At 36.4% G+C, this 16,751-nt stretch overlaps 1 protein-coding gene and 1 pseudogene across 2 annotated transcripts in view; both read left to right on the forward strand.

Annotated features, from left to right (window-relative positions):
- LOC149010247 (potassium transporter 5-like) overlaps positions 1-16,751 on the forward strand; it is a 30,961-nt pseudogene that overhangs the window by 10,536 nt on the left and 3,674 nt on the right. The gene's annotated exons all lie outside the window — the stretch shown is intronic.
- LOC149010249 (protein PEP-RELATED DEVELOPMENT ARRESTED 1, chloroplastic) lies at positions 913-14,375 on the forward strand. The gene is made up of 9 exons (XM_089161198.1): positions 913-1,249; positions 5,986-6,141; positions 7,718-7,786; positions 7,900-8,070; positions 10,501-10,644; positions 12,933-13,088; positions 13,191-13,256; positions 13,403-13,462; positions 13,965-14,375. The coding sequence occupies exons 1-9, from the start codon at positions 923-925 to the stop codon at positions 14,007-14,009; spliced, it is 1,194 nt and encodes a 397-aa protein (XP_089017324.1). The 5' UTR covers positions 913-922; the 3' UTR covers positions 14,010-14,375.

Raw genomic sequence — 16,751 nt, forward strand, 5'->3', positions numbered from 1 at the left:
CCAAATTTATAACCAAATTCAAATTTGTTTAGTTAATTGAATTTTCGGATAATATCCAATCCAAATTCAAAGTAATCGAATGGATGAAAATATCCGAATCCAAATGGGATTCTAGACTCATTCTTAAATGTTGAACCCAATTATCTACTTTTAATGAATATTGATGTCTTCTCCAAGATTAAACTTATATTAGATATGGATATCAGACGCAGATAGTATCCATCAAATATCCAACCAAATTGGATACATCTGACTAAAAATTAGTATATCCGAACTTGAATTCGATTATTAATTGGATCATTGGAATTTAAATATGAAAAAATAGAATTGAAATGCTCTTAAATGGAAACTAATACAAATTGAATTCGAATTTTCAACTATCCATTTACATCCCTACCTATAAAGAGTATGGAGTCGCCAACTTAATCTTAAAAATATTCTTAATTTTTCATCAAATTATGATCCACCCCTACGATTAATCAGTTCCTAAGCTTTGCCCTCATGTCTCTCCTAAAATGACCAATCTAACCTTAATTTGTATAGTGAATTGTGGAGTTCATGGATTCTTGCAAAAATTCACTTATTCCACGACAGAAGTTATTCTACAATTCCCATCTTCTACAATTCCCATCCTTTCCATCCTTTGTAAATTTCTGTATTTTATATGTAGGATTGTGGTAAGTGGTAATTAATTCCTAAACCCTAGAATTCAATCTAATGAATCTATATATCGAATTGAATCCATAAATTTATGGATTCGTGTGAAAAAATAATAATTTGTAGATGTAAATCCAGCAGGGTGGCTCGTTCCTATAACCTCAGACCGGTTAATCTTGTCGGGACGTCTTTCTCTGAGTGTGTGTTCGTCGCTGTAATCCCTATCCGCTTATTCACGTAGACAAGCTAAGCTCAGAAAGTGAAAATGCTGGAGAGGTTAGCCATCTCCACCACCTGTTCCTGTTTTTCTTCTACTAAAAAGCTAACCGCCACTGCTTCTCATATCCCCTGTCTCTCCTCTGGTTCCAAAGCATCTTTTCTCCCCTTCTCTCTTCATCAAACCAAGAAACAAGCTTCTTGGAGTCTTTTCTGTACCAGCTATGAAGTTGGTGGAGGGTTTCCAGACGAAGATTTTAGAGTAAAAACCAGCGCGAAAGGAAAAGAGAATGAAGAATTGGACCCCTCTTACTACGAAGCCCTCCTTAAAGGGGGAGAACAGGTTACTTCTGTACTTGAGGAAATGGTGAAACTGGTGAGTCCAATTTGATTAATGCATACCCGGCAAGTGTTATTTGCACTTTCTCTGTTACTAATCTGTTTTCTCGTCGTCCCTGCATGCCCATATCGAGATTTGACAGAATAACCAGACTTAAAGACTACGTAATTGTGAAATTTGATAATTTTGAAGAAAGCTTCTCCAAGTGCTAAATATACCTGAACTTGAAACTTGCACATTCAATGACGGTTACTGTGAAAATCTTCTATTTTGGCCCTTAATATTAATATATTTAACAGCACTCGAAGTACACAACTAAATAACTTAATTTGCCTAGGTCGGGAATTCTCGGACCTTCACAGGTCAGGGATTGTTTTTTCTGTACTTCTTATCCAAACAAGCCTAGAATTTGGGCAAGCATTTAGATTGTCCAGCTTCTTTCCTTTCAAGTTAAGTGCTAGTAATCTAGGACTGCATTTCAACGGTTTTCTCCTTTTCTCCTTCCAATATTGCTGTATGTTTTAAGATCCTGGAAAATTGAAGTGTCTGATTTCTGTGTCTGCACTCTGCACTTTAAAGCATCTCTGGTCTGGGTTTTCAGTTTGTACTATGGTTGACCTGATATGTGTACTTCAGTGAGGCGCATAGGTGTCGAGGCAACTATGCAACTCAAGGGGGGTACCCGAGTTGGCATGGACGCTGGTCTAAATCGACAGGCAAACTTTGTTCGACTTCTCTTACCTGCCTGGGGCCAGTTACCTTAGATTTTCCATTTTGGGTTTTTCACTTAAATCCTTGAATGACATAGGCCCGTGACTGTGGAACTCCCAAGGATCAAGGATCTGAAGGAATAGTGTACCCTCATTAGCATACCCCCACCCACCACCCCATTAAAAAAAGCAACCGATGGTGTGGAGGGGCTTTTAGACAGCAAGGCACTCTTGGCATGCATTGATATGTAATATGGCAATGAAATTTTTCTATAAGCATTCTTTAATGCAATATTGAAACTATATATAATTATGTTAATGATGGCCTTATACGAGAACATACCATAAGCATATTCAACAAAAATAAAACAAGAAACATAAATTCACATAAACTCATGAAGTTTCAAAAAGTGATGCTGTTGTCTTGGAATAAAAAAGCCTAGATGCACAAACAATGCTTTGACAATTATGATGATGCATGATTTAATAGGTTTTGAACTTCCAAGCTTTTGATTGTGTTTACTAGCATCCAGCGTGTGTGTGTGTTTGCCAACTTGATTTGATAAATGGATATGCCTTGGTGTGGAAATATACAATTAATAGCCTTGAAGGTTTTGAGTTTCCGATGGCTTTAACGTGGCCAATCTTGTCTGGTGACTATTTTGAGTTGCCAACTTGAGCTAGAAAGCCTATGCATGTATGAGGTCCAGTAACTGAAAGATTTTGATTTCTCCTAGTTTTCTAGCCTTGGAAAGCCCCAGTGCAGGAGCTGGGGAAACTTGCACAGAATATTGTTGACTACTCTATATGGTTGTTAAGCTTTCATGGAGGTCTATCACAATTGAATTGGTGTCTTTCCATAAGTTTCCTAAACAAGCCTTCATAGGATAACCACACTTTTTGGCTTTATTATTTCGACTCCTGTATGTTCACTAGACCAGATGAGACCAACTGTCTTGTCCTTTACATTGCCAAACGGTTTTCCAACTGGTGGTCAAACCTTTTTTTCTTCTTCTTTCTTCTCTAGTAAGTAGCTTTAGCTTGTCTAAATTCTCCCCCTTTCTTGGGAAGCTAAATTTGGGATGATTGATTTTTCTTTGATTTGATTTCGAGAGCTGGATTTCTCTTCATGTTGTTGAAGCCAGTTTGTTAGCCTAGTGCTATTGTAATTGTATGTAAGGTACAAAGCCTGAGATAAAGTTGTGACTTCTTATTGTAAGGCATTCCTTATTTGGAGGCAACCTGAATCTTTTCCTGAGTTAAACCATTTAATATGCATAGTTTCTTACATGCACTTATAAGGTATGTTGTACAGATCTCTGCTGTCATGAATAAAGTCATTCACACTTTCCTATTGAAAGAAAAAATATGAACATACTTCTCCCATTCAATGTGTTTTAGTATTTGTCTGGTACTGAGGTAATGCCATCTTCTTCTGTTTTGTATCGTGAACCTTCTTCTGAAGCTCATGAGCCTGAACATCATGCTGACCTGAGAATGGGTATCTATGGCTGCTGAATCTAGGAGGAGAATATTGGGGTTCATTGAGTCGATAAGTTAGGGCATAACAATACAATTGTCTGAGTCCCATCTGTTCTGAGCAGAACAAGCACATAAGTTAGTATGAAAAACCTTGGGGAAGCTATAGAGACGAAGCATGAATGAGAGCACATTAAATAATTGTCCCAGTCCAATTTAAAGTAGCCAATTTGGAAAAATGAAAACCCACGATCACTGGGACATCTGGGAAAGTTCGATGCGGTGGTAGTAACATCCAGTGTAGCTGTTGGTTGGAGAATAAAACATGAAAAAGAAGCTCTTAGTTTCAGCTGTAGGAAACCTTGTGATATCAGAAACTAACCCTTGGATTAATATGAGATTCTGGGATTTTGTTCTCCATTATAAAACTAGCTTTTAAGCAGGTTTTGGGCCACATTAGATTTTCTGATCTGCTGCTGTTAAAAACTTCGATTCTGTTAAAAGCTTAATTGTTAATCCTGTTGGGAACTTGGGACTGTTTCAGAACTTCGTATCCATCAATTGGATTTCACTAAAAGTCTTCAGAGCTCTGAATCCAGTTGGAAACCAGCTTTGACCATAGTAGTATTTGCACCTGACCTGTTAGTTAGTTGCTCTTAACTTTTTCTTTACAACTGAGTACCCCTAGCTTTTTCGTGTGAATCCTCTTAGTAGAACATAAACTAATGTTGGGTACCCTTAGTGCAATAAATTACGTTTAAGTCCCGAAGCAACTAACACTGTTTGAGAGGTGTTAAATTTGTTCATGAAATGACTAAAGTACCTCCTCCACTCACATGCAGCCCCACACCCCCCACATCCTCACCCTCTCCTCCCCTTTCATTCCCATCCTCACCCTCAGCCTCTCTTGGCTTCACTTGCAAATTGGAACCTATCAGTTGAAAAGCCTTGCTAGAGAAATTTTGGATTTTTATCAGTTGAAGCATCGATTAATTTACATTAAAGAGAAAGGTAGTTGAGGTTTTTTTTCGTGCAAACCTGGAAATTCAAAATGGGCATTTATATCTGTGCCAATCTTGTGTGGCCTTTGTGAATTATTGCCCCGTCTACAATTCTTTAAAAAAAATACAAGCATGGAGGTTTTGATGCTGTAGGGAAAAAACTAAAAGGACATTGGAAGCTAATCTCACTTTTTCATTCTCTGGTTCCCCAGGCAATAAACAGAACAAAAATAAATCAATACCTAAGAGATTTCAGATCCGTTAAATTAATCAGAAGATATATTCAGTTCCCTTACCTGAAGATTAAAACGATCAATCTCTGATGGTTGTTAAACAATCTGAGCAACAAAATATCCAGAGTGAACCAATTCCAACAATTACAGAAGAGAAAAAACAGAGTTATCTGTGCCTATCTCATCTTGGTTGGGTTAAACAATTACAAGGCGGTGGATATAGGCGTTGGAGGCAACGGTTGAAGCATCGATTAATTTACATCCACTTTACAGGGAAGATTTTTATCCCAACTCAACTTCTGTTTCTGCAAAGTGAATGAAGTCCATCATCATCAGGTTCCATTTAGTGTTGTGGCCTAAAACAGCATTGGGGTTGCAGGAGGGCTAGATGGAGGAAGAGGACTAGTGGTGATTTCCAGCAGGATGGGGCCGGTGGTGGGTGATCTCAGGCTGGGTAGCTGGCTGTGGGGATTGTGTGTGGATGAAGGGGTATTTTAGTCATTTCACAAACAAAGTTAACACCTGTTAGACAGTGTTAGTTGCTTAGGACCCAAACGTAATTTATTGCACCAAGGGGACTCAACATTAGTTTATGTTCTACTAAGAGGACCTACAAGTAATTTTTTTTTTAGCTGAGAATTCTGAACCCTAATCCTTTGTTGATTTAGAACCCCGTAAGTACAAGTTTAATAGTCGTTTATCCTTAATTATGTTGAGGACAAGATCTGTTGGAGATTGTTCTTACTTAATCTTCTCCAGGTTGCAGTTGTCTATTCTCAAGTCTGGATGGGTACACTGAGTTTATTATGTATGTAGCAGTGGTAACAATCCTCCCTTCCTACCACTTGTTTTAATCATAAGTTTCAAAGTCCAGAAGGTTGTGCTTAGGGCATTTGTCATGAACTCACTTGCTGAATGGTTGGTCAGGGGTTCAGTCCTGGAAAGAGCTTCTCCAGAAACAAGGCAAAGGCTGTGTACATTTGACCTTCCCTATTCAAAAATGAGGGAACCTTGTCCTTCTGTGTATGGTCTTTTATAAGTTTTCAAGTTCATATATTTCTTGTTTATATGTTCTATGGATTATTAAAGTAGTCGGTGACTTTCTTTTTTTGGTGTGTGTGACTGACATTTTGATGTGAATTAGTAACTTTCCAAGTTATATTTAGATTCAGTTTGTTGTCAGAAATCCAATTCGTAAGAATTTTACTTATTAATCCATTTTGTTTTATTATTTATCAAGTGCTTTTGTTCAAGGTTTCGATATTCTTTGCTAAGTTCATATGCTGTTCTCAAAGATAAATGTATCCAGTGGTTTACATCTGTAATAATTTGGTAATACTTGAGTGCAGTTGGAGAATATGAAGATGGATGAAGCATCAGAGGAGGCTGCAGTGGAGTTGGTTGCACAAGGTGTAATTGGAAAGAGAGTTGATGAGATGGAGTCTGGGTTTATGATGGCCCTTGATTACATGATCCAAATTGCGGAGAAGGACAACGACGCTCAAGTACTACTTTTGATTGCGTGTTTTGATACTTCTGATTTTGAGAATCTTATGTTCTTATGCGCATTGTATTTCTTTGTTCTCTTGATTGCTAACCGTGATAGATTTTGACCTTGTTAGTGTCAATTTTGCTTATGTTGTGTTGCAGCTGAAGGCAGTTAATGTTGGCCCTTGATGCCTACCAGCCGGACCACCTTGTTCTGGTTAATTGATTTTTCAGTAGTTAAAACAAGCAGTCTATTCTTAGTTAGAAGAACTAGGGGCAGACCTATGATAACCTCAGGAGAAGTGGTGAGAAAGGATATGCATTCTTAGGCCTTGTACCTAGTATGGCCTCAAATAGAGCTGATTAGAAGGCAAGGGTCCATGTAGCCGATCCATTTAATTGGGAGTTGGGACTAAGCTTATTGTTGTTGTTGTTGTATACCTTTGTTATCCTTTACAGCATTTTTTCTTTTATTGCTCAATGGAAGTTGGTCATCTATTTATTTATTTATTTATTCTGGTAAAAGTTGGCTATCCAGAGTTCCCTATAAAGTAAGCAACTAGACAAGTTAAAAAGATTCAAGGTTTTCAAGTTTATCTTCTCATCAAAGTGATTTCTCTGGGCCATTCCAGAAATCTGAGTATAAAGGCAATGATCTGGTTTTTCTGTCTTTCAGCTTTTGAAACAATAGGAAGCTCACGTTGCCATGACTTTGTAACACATGCAATTTTCAGTAATTTTGGACACGGAAAACATTAGGCTTTAGTTTCAATAAGATTTTTTTATGTGCAGTAGAAAGGGTGAGTATATGAAAAAACAACTCAGCAGTTTCTGATAAAATTTTGCCAATGTCCATGTTAAGCAAGTAGTACTCGAGTCAAGGTTAGTTACCTCGATTCTGATGACATGGGCGGTAACAGATACAAGCGATGGGTATGAATGTATGATCTGTTGACATGATAATGAATGTCAGGCATGGCAACTTCCTGAAATTTAGGAAAAGATAGGTGGATACATAATGCAGAATAAGTCATTTACAAATATAAATTTTACTATATCTAAAACAGAACATTCAAAGAACCTGCTCAAGTTTGTAAAGAGCATAACTTTATGGAAGCTTTCTAACATACTTTTCTTTGTTATATTGTCATCTTGATTGAAAACCAAGTGAATGGAAAGTGAAACTACGGGCTACAAAATTCAGTTAGTAAAGCAAATCAATGGAATGACATGTAGAAAAAATTGATTGTGGAAACAAACATCAAACTGCGGACCTCATGAATGTAATTGATCAAGAAATTCCATTTGCAAAACATCTTAGTGGAGGAAATGGATAGGCCTGTTGAAGTGAATGTTTAGTCATGTGCATTGAATGTATAACAATCCACTAGCGAAAAATTGTAATTTTGAAGTTACCTACAAATTCTAGATGAGTGATCAACACTTTTCCTGTTTGGCTTTTCTTTTGGGCCTCATTTTAGTACTTCTTTTTTAAATGTGAGCAAGCTGGATTTGGTTGTCTGATCTGTTTCATACTTCTTTGGTTATGGCATTGGGTGTTATCCTGATCTTTATATATACATATTTATACAGCGCAAGTCACTCTTGGAGGTGATCAAGGAGACAGTGTTGTCTCATCTAACAAAAAAGTGCCCCCCACATGTGAGACATACTTCTTCCAACACTAATGACTGAAAAACTTCTAGCTTCATGAAAGTTCATTCCATGATGTAATATTGTGCATCAGGTGATCTAGTTTATATCTTGGTTTCTAGGTTCAAGTGATTGGCCTCCTCTGTCGAACCCCCCAGAAAGAAAGCAGGCATGAACTACTTCGTCGAGTAGCTGCAGGTGGTGGTGTTTTTCAGGGTGAGAAAGGCACGAAAGTTCATCTCCCAGGGGCAAATTTAAATGATATAGCTAACCAGGCTGATGATCTTTTAGAGGTGAAGGGTGAAAAGTAATTACAAGCATTCATTTAGTGAAACAAATGCTCTATCCCTTTTTTTCTTCTTCCTATTCTAATCATTTAGATCTAAAACTGTTTGATTATGCATCTTCAATCATTCATTGCATGGTTAATGAAATGAATACTTCTTCTTTTCTTCCCCCTTCAATTCTGATTATCTGTTTCTCTTTCTCTTGCCTTGAAATTGTGTGACTCATTCATTACTATGAGATGGAATCATCAAGAACGAAAATTTATGAATCACAAAATTGATTTCTTCACATGTCATTTTCTTTCCTTTCCCCCTCAAGCGCCTGTATATTGACAATATTGCAATAGCGGTCAACTAAATTAGGATAATGTGCTTTGTAGAGTTCTCTTATTTTTGACCTGGTATTGTTTAGGATTAGGTAAAAACTATAGGGGAGTTCATTTGATTGGTATAGAAATGCTTATGTTGTGTATGAAAGTATGTATAAATTCTACCAAAAAAAAGAAAGTATGTGTAAATCTTCCCACAGATACAAATTGGATAGGGGCAGTTCTCTCTTTCTTCTTTGATCTAGCTGTTACTAAGCACCATAAGTCTCTAGGCAAACTCTAACTATCCTTCTGCTGCTGTTTCTGAATATTGTAGTGATTGGCCTTGTGTATTTTAGTCTACAGCACTTTTGATGTGGGTCTCAAGACCTACCCCAGCTGGAAGACCAAGGCCCAAGGGAAAACCTTGGCCTGCAGCCCAGCAGCCCAGCAGCTCAGCAGCACAAAGAAACACTTGTTGAAGAAGCAGGGGTAGTATGGTAATTCTGTCCAGATTATGTACCCGCGATAAACTCTGTAGGTACTTAATTGTCCAATTCCTTTTTTAAATTTCAGTCCTAAATCATAGTAAGTTTCTAAGTCAGTCTTAATTGGTTTCTAATTTTGGTATAGGTTAGATGGAAGTCAGTCAATTTATTAGAGTCCATTCAGGACTTCTAATTTGATTGGGAATATATTACTTATATGGCTATAAAAATCAACCATCACATGTAATTAGCTATGAGATTCAGATTAAAAAAATCTGCTATTTTAGCCCAGACTTGTGTTTGCTTCTGTTCCCTCGAGAATAGCTCTCAGCATTGGTAAGGAATCTCCAAGTCCATGAGATTAGGGTCCCTTGTGAAGACAAGGAGGGATTTCTCTACGTCTGTGAAGCCTTCACTCAAGTCATTCCACCTTCTCCACAGCATTATTCAAAGCTCTATCATCCAATTAAGTGGCAGCATCTATGCCCATCCCTTTTGTTTTCTACTTTGAGAACGTACTGCATGTGATCCCCTCTCCATCGTTATAAACCCTAATTCCATATTACACAATTCTACCGTCATAATCTAAGCAAATTACAGATCCACCATCTTAATATCCCCATTAGGCTTTAGCACTTGATCCAAATTGCAACCCCTCTCACACATCCAAAACCCTAGTTCCTTGATGCCAAATTCTCAAAGCACCAACCCTATCCTTAAACAATTGGAAGTCAGAGTGACTGCCCATCAGATAAGTATTACTGTACTGCGTCAACACATTGTCGATATGTATAATCAATACCTCTCTAATAATCCATGTGAAACGATCTTTGACTGCAAAACACTCAAGGAGAGGACTGGTAAGCATGGTTACCATGACTGCCTTGACACGTGGTTTCAACTTGGTCACATAGCAGGGTGTTTTGGTTGCTCCCGTCTAAGATCCCTCTAACTGTGGCCACTATGTCTATATGTCATTTTAATCAATTTTATTTTGGCAAAAATGACTCTAGCAGTGTTGATTAAGTAACTTGCAAACTTGGATCGAAACTAGTATTTGCAAAAGAATAGTTTTATCAAGACTTTGTATTTATTTGCTCAAATGTTTAATGTTTATGCTTTAGCAATGGATCCACTAGATTTTTGGTAGAGAAAACTGAACGGTTGTGTCAAACTACATTTGCAATTATGTGTTCATCTAATCCTAAATCTTCCCCGAACTGAAAATGAATTTTTCTTTCTGGTATTGTGCATTTATGAGTTTCATCCTTTGTATAAAATCAATCTATTTCTCTTTTCTCATTATACTTTGTTCTCCTCTTTATATATAATGTTATAGCTATTACTTATTTCTAATTTTTTTATGTTCTGAAACTGTTTATTGTGTGTATGCCGAGCATTTCCGTGCGTATATTTATCAATATCTTGCGTCTTTCTGATACTATGTGCTCTTAAAATCATGTCTCTGATATGGTGCCTGATATTGTTACGTTATTCCTTGTTCACAACTACACAATTGGCCTTCTAGTTTTGACGAACTGCTCTGGCCATCTCAAGAATTTCCTATCTTGCCAAAATGATAAATCTTCTTTTCTATGTTTGATTTATTCTAATATCACATCTCATTGGTACTTTTGCAGACAATGGAAACCAGGCCTACTGTTCCTGATAGAAAGCTACTTGTAAGGCTTGTTTTAATCAGAGAGGAAGCTCGGAATATGATGGGGGGTGGAATATTGGACGAAAGAAATGATCGTGGTCTAAATACTCTCCCTGAAGCAGAGGTCTGTTCATGCTTCAGTTTCTGATACTAGTTATGAGTAAGAATTTCACTCCCCTGTGAATACAAAGCTACAAATCTATTTACCCGGGGATCTATCATGGCAAATTGCATTCACATGCTGAAGAATTTGTATTTTTATATATGTTAACTCAAGATAGTGCTGTTCCCAACATAGTCTTTTGTCCAAAGCTTTTACGTTTTCCAGATCTATGTTAACCACCTTTAGTAGTGTAAAACCAGCAATGACAACAACTAAAAAAAAAGGGCGTACCCAGTGCTGAAGCTTCCACACTGTGGGGTCTGGGGAAGGGACTTTCTAGGCAGCCTTACCCCTGCTTTTTTTTGTGCGCTGGAGGTCGCGGGTTCGAATCAGCCTCTCTGCGAAAAAAGAAAAAAAAAACAACAACCAAATGGGGTTGGTTATGTGGATCTTAGCCATTCAATTGACTCTAACATTGATAAAAAGTATATAACTTAAGTGGCATTATGAATAACACCATCAACAAAACAACAACCTCCTTATCTTAATTAAATGGATTCAGTCATTGGTATCCTAGTGCTTCAGTCTCTGTATTTGAGGTCATACATGAAAAAAAGGTCTAAACCATGCATCTCTTTCCTAAGCACGTCTCCTATGGTCACCTAAGTCTTGCTCCTAGCTCTTATAGTTCTCTCCATCAGAATCAGATCACTCCTCCGTTGCAGAGCAACTCAACACCACTGATTGACATGGTTGTGCTGCCTTGAGTGACTTTCTTGTAGTTTGCCTTTATTGGGGAAGCTTCCAGCTTAGCTCAAATGTGATCATTCCTTGCTTTAGCCTCCCATTTTTGCCATACATCCATGTCAACATTATCACTTCTGCTATACTTAATTTATCCATATGATGATCCTCAACTTCCCAATATTTCTGTTCCAAATATAGTAGCTTGTCGTATGATGTTCAATAAAATTTAAAATTTAAAGTAGTATGTTAATGACACAGCACTCATGGCACAGCTCTCCACTCCATCCATCTTAATTCTCTATCAAACATCATCCTTTATATTGCCTTCTTTGTTTATGACTAGGTACTCAACTTCCCAATATTTCTGTTCCAAATATAGTAGCTTGTCGTATGATATTCAATAAAATTTAAAATTTAAAGGAGTATGTTAATGACACAGCACTCCTGGCACAGCTCTCCACTCCATCCATATTAATTCTCTATCAAACATCATCCTTTATATTGCCTTCTTTGTTTATGACTAGGTACTCAACTTCCCAATATTTCTGTTCCAAATATAGTAGCTTGTCGTATGATATTCAATAAAATTTAAAATTTAAAGGAGTATGTTAATGACACAGCACTCCTGGCACAGCTCTCCACTCCATCCATCTTAATTCTCTATCAAACATCATCCTTTATATTGCCTTCTTTGTTTATGACTAGGTCTATATGCTTGAAATAATTGCTTTGTTGAATCTCTAGGTCTATCAATTTTCACTATCTTATTTTCCATCTTACTATACTATACTCCCATCTTTATTCGACATATCTTAAAACCTCTTGATTCCAAGGTTGATCCCCATAACTCCAACTTAGCATCAACAAAAAAAACGTATGCCAAAGAACCTCGTATTAGTGCCCTTGGTTATTTCATCCATGATTAATGCAAGTAAATATGTGCTTAAAGTGTTAAGAATGTAGTTGGGGTACTTTAGTCATATGTTCCCTCTAGATCAGTTTTAAGTAATAATTTCTATTTCTTACTTATTCCTTTGTAGCTCTGTAGGGAGGTGGTTGTTAATTCCCAACAGTTTTTTAAGTAATCACTATGGAAACTCTCTTGCCTACGATTTGCAGTCCTCTAAAACTCTTCTTTTTCCTTCAGTTGTTCTTAATTAGTTATCTCTTGCTTCTCATTTATTGCTTATCCTTAGAGTTTCTAAATTAATGTTGATCTTTGATGTAGCCAAATTGTAATTGAAAAATCACTACCTTTACTTTCCACTATTCTCACGCTAATTACCATGCCATTGTAAATATCTATAATCCATAAATTTGCTTGAGACACTTGTTTTCTTTAGTGCATGGTCCCTAGGAACTCTGTCATAAGTTTTTGAGTTTTTTACAGATTGCACACTTTAATAATGGGGCTTAAACTCTGGATATAATAAAATCTCAAGTCTTTGAGCATCCACCACATCATTCTTTTGAAGGTTTTAGCAGGACATAATCATAATCGATAATTCTTTGGTGCTGACATTATTTCTGGGTTTTGAAGTCTTATCTTCTTTCTAGTGCAGGTAAACTTTCTAACCAAGCTAGTTGCTTTGAGACCTGGAAAGAATGTCCAAGAAATGATAAAAAATGTAATGCAAGGAAAAGATGAAGGTGCAGACATCTCGGACAATGGTAAGGATGATGCTGTTAGACCATTATCAAGTGGAATAACGGGAAGGGTAAGTCCATATATGTTTCTGAGGAAAACTTCAACCCTTAGTTTTTGAAGCATACTTAAATGTTCACGTCGTGGAAACTGAGACTCCAATTGTAATTTCCAGGCCAGTGTCACAGGTAATAGACCGCTTCCTGTCCGTCCAGGCATGTTCCTTGAAACTGTTACCAAGGTACAAGGGATCATATACTTTTAATTGCTGCTCTTTGGTTAGATAGTAGTGTGTGTACTGTTTATGCTTTGTTTTTATCTCACTGAAAACATAAAGGAGAAAAAAGAACAAAATTCTGACATTTCTATTCCATGGATGTATTATAGGTTCTAGGTGGTATCTATGCTGGAAATGTACCTGGCATTACAGCACAACATCTAGAATGGGTATGCTTTCTTTTCTTTTTGTCACTCTGTTTACTTCAACATCTTAGTGAAATATTATTCAGACCTTGGCTTTTTGGCTTGATCTTGCTTGCTGAGTTCAAGCCAAGCCAAGCTTACCAAGCAAAATATGAGTATTTCCTAAATTAGTTTATGGATGTATCCAAAACTTTGCCCATGATTCTGAGAAAATATTTGAGAAATTATCATGTGAATTGGATCTCATTTTCTAAGAATATTGAGAGATATTCAGGTGAGTTTTATGTTATACTAGTTGCTAACACTATGAGTCTGAGCTGCACACATTATCACCTAAATCGTGCCAACAATGTCGTTCGTTAGCCCATTTATAAATTTCTTTCTACTTGTCACATAAGTAATTAAGTAAATAATATAAAATAAAAATAAAAGCAAAAGCAAATTTTGATAACTAGATTCTCTGTAAGGCCTTGAGGAGCAACTTTATCTTGGAGAAACTCACAGGAGCTGTTTCTCTTGTATGCAGGTTCACCAAAAGACCCTTCAAGTACTTCAGGAAATGGCTTTCTAGTTTTCTGGCATATATGAGATATAAAACGTGTTCTATTGTAGGGTCAAGCAGTGCTAAATTTCAGGTGCTTGTTATAATCTTTTGCATTGTGCTTGAATGAAGAGGCTTGTAGGCTGGTTTGTTTTCTAATGTCTTGTGACTTCTGAAATTTAGAAATGTGTATATTATATACAAAAAAAGCGCCTTGGTGCCATGGTAAGATTGCTTACTTTTTTTTTTTTTTTTTTTGGGGGGGTAAACGGAATTTAACAAACTTCACTGGTGAATTATTCTTCCATATGCATTAGTAGTTATTTCTTGTTTGAAACCACAGGAAATTAAGCCCTTCCCAAAATCTCTGCTTCAAATGTCCCTTTTGATTTTACTATTTACTTGGGTGATGTATAGAGTATATTATAAATTTATAATACCAATAAGAAATGAAAGAAAAAAAAATTACCTTCGAAGAAAACTTCTTCCCGTCTCCTTTTCCTCTTGTACGAAGCCAAGAGGGGTCTCAGAAAATGCAAATGAACCTCTTGAACCACAAGAACTATTCATTCTTGAGGCTATAAAAGGTATTTATCATGTAACTCATTAAATCCACAAAACATGGGTTAAAATAAATAAAAAAATATAAAAATGATTTGTACATGATGTACCATGTCCGTTTGTCTCTCGTTTCTGCTATCAAACAATCACAATATCTTCTTGAATTTTGATGATTTTCTGTTGCGTTGTTTAATAATGATGTTCCTTGTCCTTTGCTTGTCCTCATTCAAAATAGACTTATTGCTCCATCACCATCAACAGCGAAAGACTATAATAAAAGTTTCTAAAATAGAGTGTTCATTTTGTCTTTTGCCTTAAACAATGAGTTATGAATTATTTCAATGACCATTGCACCCAATTGAGGCTTGCAATGTCTGTTGACCCTCCATTCTAACGATGCCACCCGTAATCTTAGGCCAAGCATGGACTTAAAACATCACAAGAGTTAGAAGTAAATATAGTTTTGCATTGGTTTTTCAACTCTTAATTGTTTTTCAACTGAGAACATTTTATGGGAAATGAACTATTAATTTAATGATGAATTATATTGTCAAAAAACGGTGATGAGCAAATTAAGTCTTGTGGCTTGTGAATGAAGAAGAAATATGAGGAGAAAACAATACCAATAAGGGTATCACATGTGAATATATATAGGGATTATGGATTTTTCATGAAACATAATAAAGCCAATTAATACGAAAATTAATAAGAAAACTCATATGTGTTGGTTTCAAAGTCAGGTGTGGAAATAAATGTATACTTAATATATGGGAGAATATCGTTTTTTAAGTACATGTTTGGATACAACGATTAATACACATATTCATCTTTTGGGATCCTGTGATAAATTCATGTTTTCAAAATTTCCCCAAACCTCTAATTAATAGCAAGATCTGGATTAGGTAAGATTCACCCTTCAAAAATCATCAGACAAATCTTTTCACTTTAAGAAAGGGATCTGGATCTCCTTCCCTTTAGAGCACTTTCTGTTTTTTAGCCACGGATGATGTGAAGCCAAAATATCAACTCCATTATGAGTAAGGTATCTAATTAATACTTTTGATGGTTGGTCACATTTCTAAGATTGAGACTGGTCTTGAAAGAGCTCTAATAATTGGTTGAGATAGGAGTGGGCCAGATTGAGTGTTGGTTTCTTTTCTTTTATCTTGGAGACATTACCAGAAAAAAAAAAAAAAAAAGAAATTTATATCTGAAAGAGAGAAAGAGGTCTGATTACTTTCAGTTGGAGTTGGGAACCATTGTACTGGGAGAAACCCTAAACGATGGGTCTCGCTTGGTTTGTGCACATTAAATGCGTAGGAACATTCGAACATGAAGTCAAGCAGTTTGGACAGTTGAATCGAGATTTCGGTTGAAATTTCAGATCCGACGGCCAAAATCTCGACTTGACGTTAATGCACATGACCCTAGCTTTTTCCCTAAATGATCCTCACAGGATTTTCCAAAAAAGAGAAGAATGATGCTCACAGGTAACACATTAAACTACCTAATGTTCAGATCAATTCTGGTCCCGTTTTATTTTGTTTTTTTTTCTCTTTCACTTTTTGAACTATACGATTTTAGATTTGGACCACAGGCAGCACAAAAGCCAAATGCTTTTTAGTACTTTCACCATAGGTACTGGAGTATGATCACCAAAATTAATGTAATTCTGAGTCTTTACAGTTCGCCCAAAAAAAAAAAGAGAAAAGAAAACCAAACCTCACTTTAAAATTTTTGGTATTTTAGAAAGTTTCATATTTACTTTTTAGAAGTTGATAGCTCATGTCATCTCTCTGTGACTCATGTAAGGAAAAGTATAAAAAGTTACGTTTTTGATTAGTTTCATGTTTACTTTTTAGAAGTTGATAGCTCATGTCATCTCTCTGTGACTCATGTAAGGAAAAGTATAAAAAGTTTCAAAAACTGTTATCGTAGATTTTACTCATCTACAAAAAGTTGAATTTTAAGTAATTTGGTTCGGTTCGCACAGTTCACAACGAACGATTAAGAAATCAGTTTCTGACAATATAAGTATTTACATAAAATCTCAGAAAACTAATGGAAAACCCACCCATCAAATACCTGATGATAGCAAACAGCCTACCTCATTTCGGCTTTTCAGATTACGAATCTGTCTCAAGTTTCCTTTGCAGGATGGTCTCCTCTGTTTCTTCCTCATTGAAGAGGAAGTGCAACTCGGAAGATGCC

The sequence above is a fragment of the Hakea prostrata genome, chromosome 7, assembly GCF_041222555.1.
Source record: "Hakea prostrata isolate BN-2017 chromosome 7, UWA_Hpros_2, whole genome shotgun sequence".
Lineage (NCBI taxonomy): Eukaryota > Viridiplantae > Streptophyta > Magnoliopsida > Proteales > Proteaceae > Hakea > Hakea prostrata.

Coding starts and splice junctions, on each gene's coding strand:
- LOC149010249 (XM_089161198.1), top strand. CDS start 923: ATGCTGGAGAGGTTAGCCATCTCCACCACCTGTTCCTGTTTTTCTTCT. Junction 8,071..10,500: donor AGGCTGATGATCTTTTAGAG/GTGAAGGGTGAA, acceptor GTACTTTTGCAG/ACAATGGAAACCAGGCCTAC. Junction 13,257..13,402: donor TCCTTGAAACTGTTACCAAG/GTACAAGGGATC, acceptor GATGTATTATAG/GTTCTAGGTGGTATCTATGC.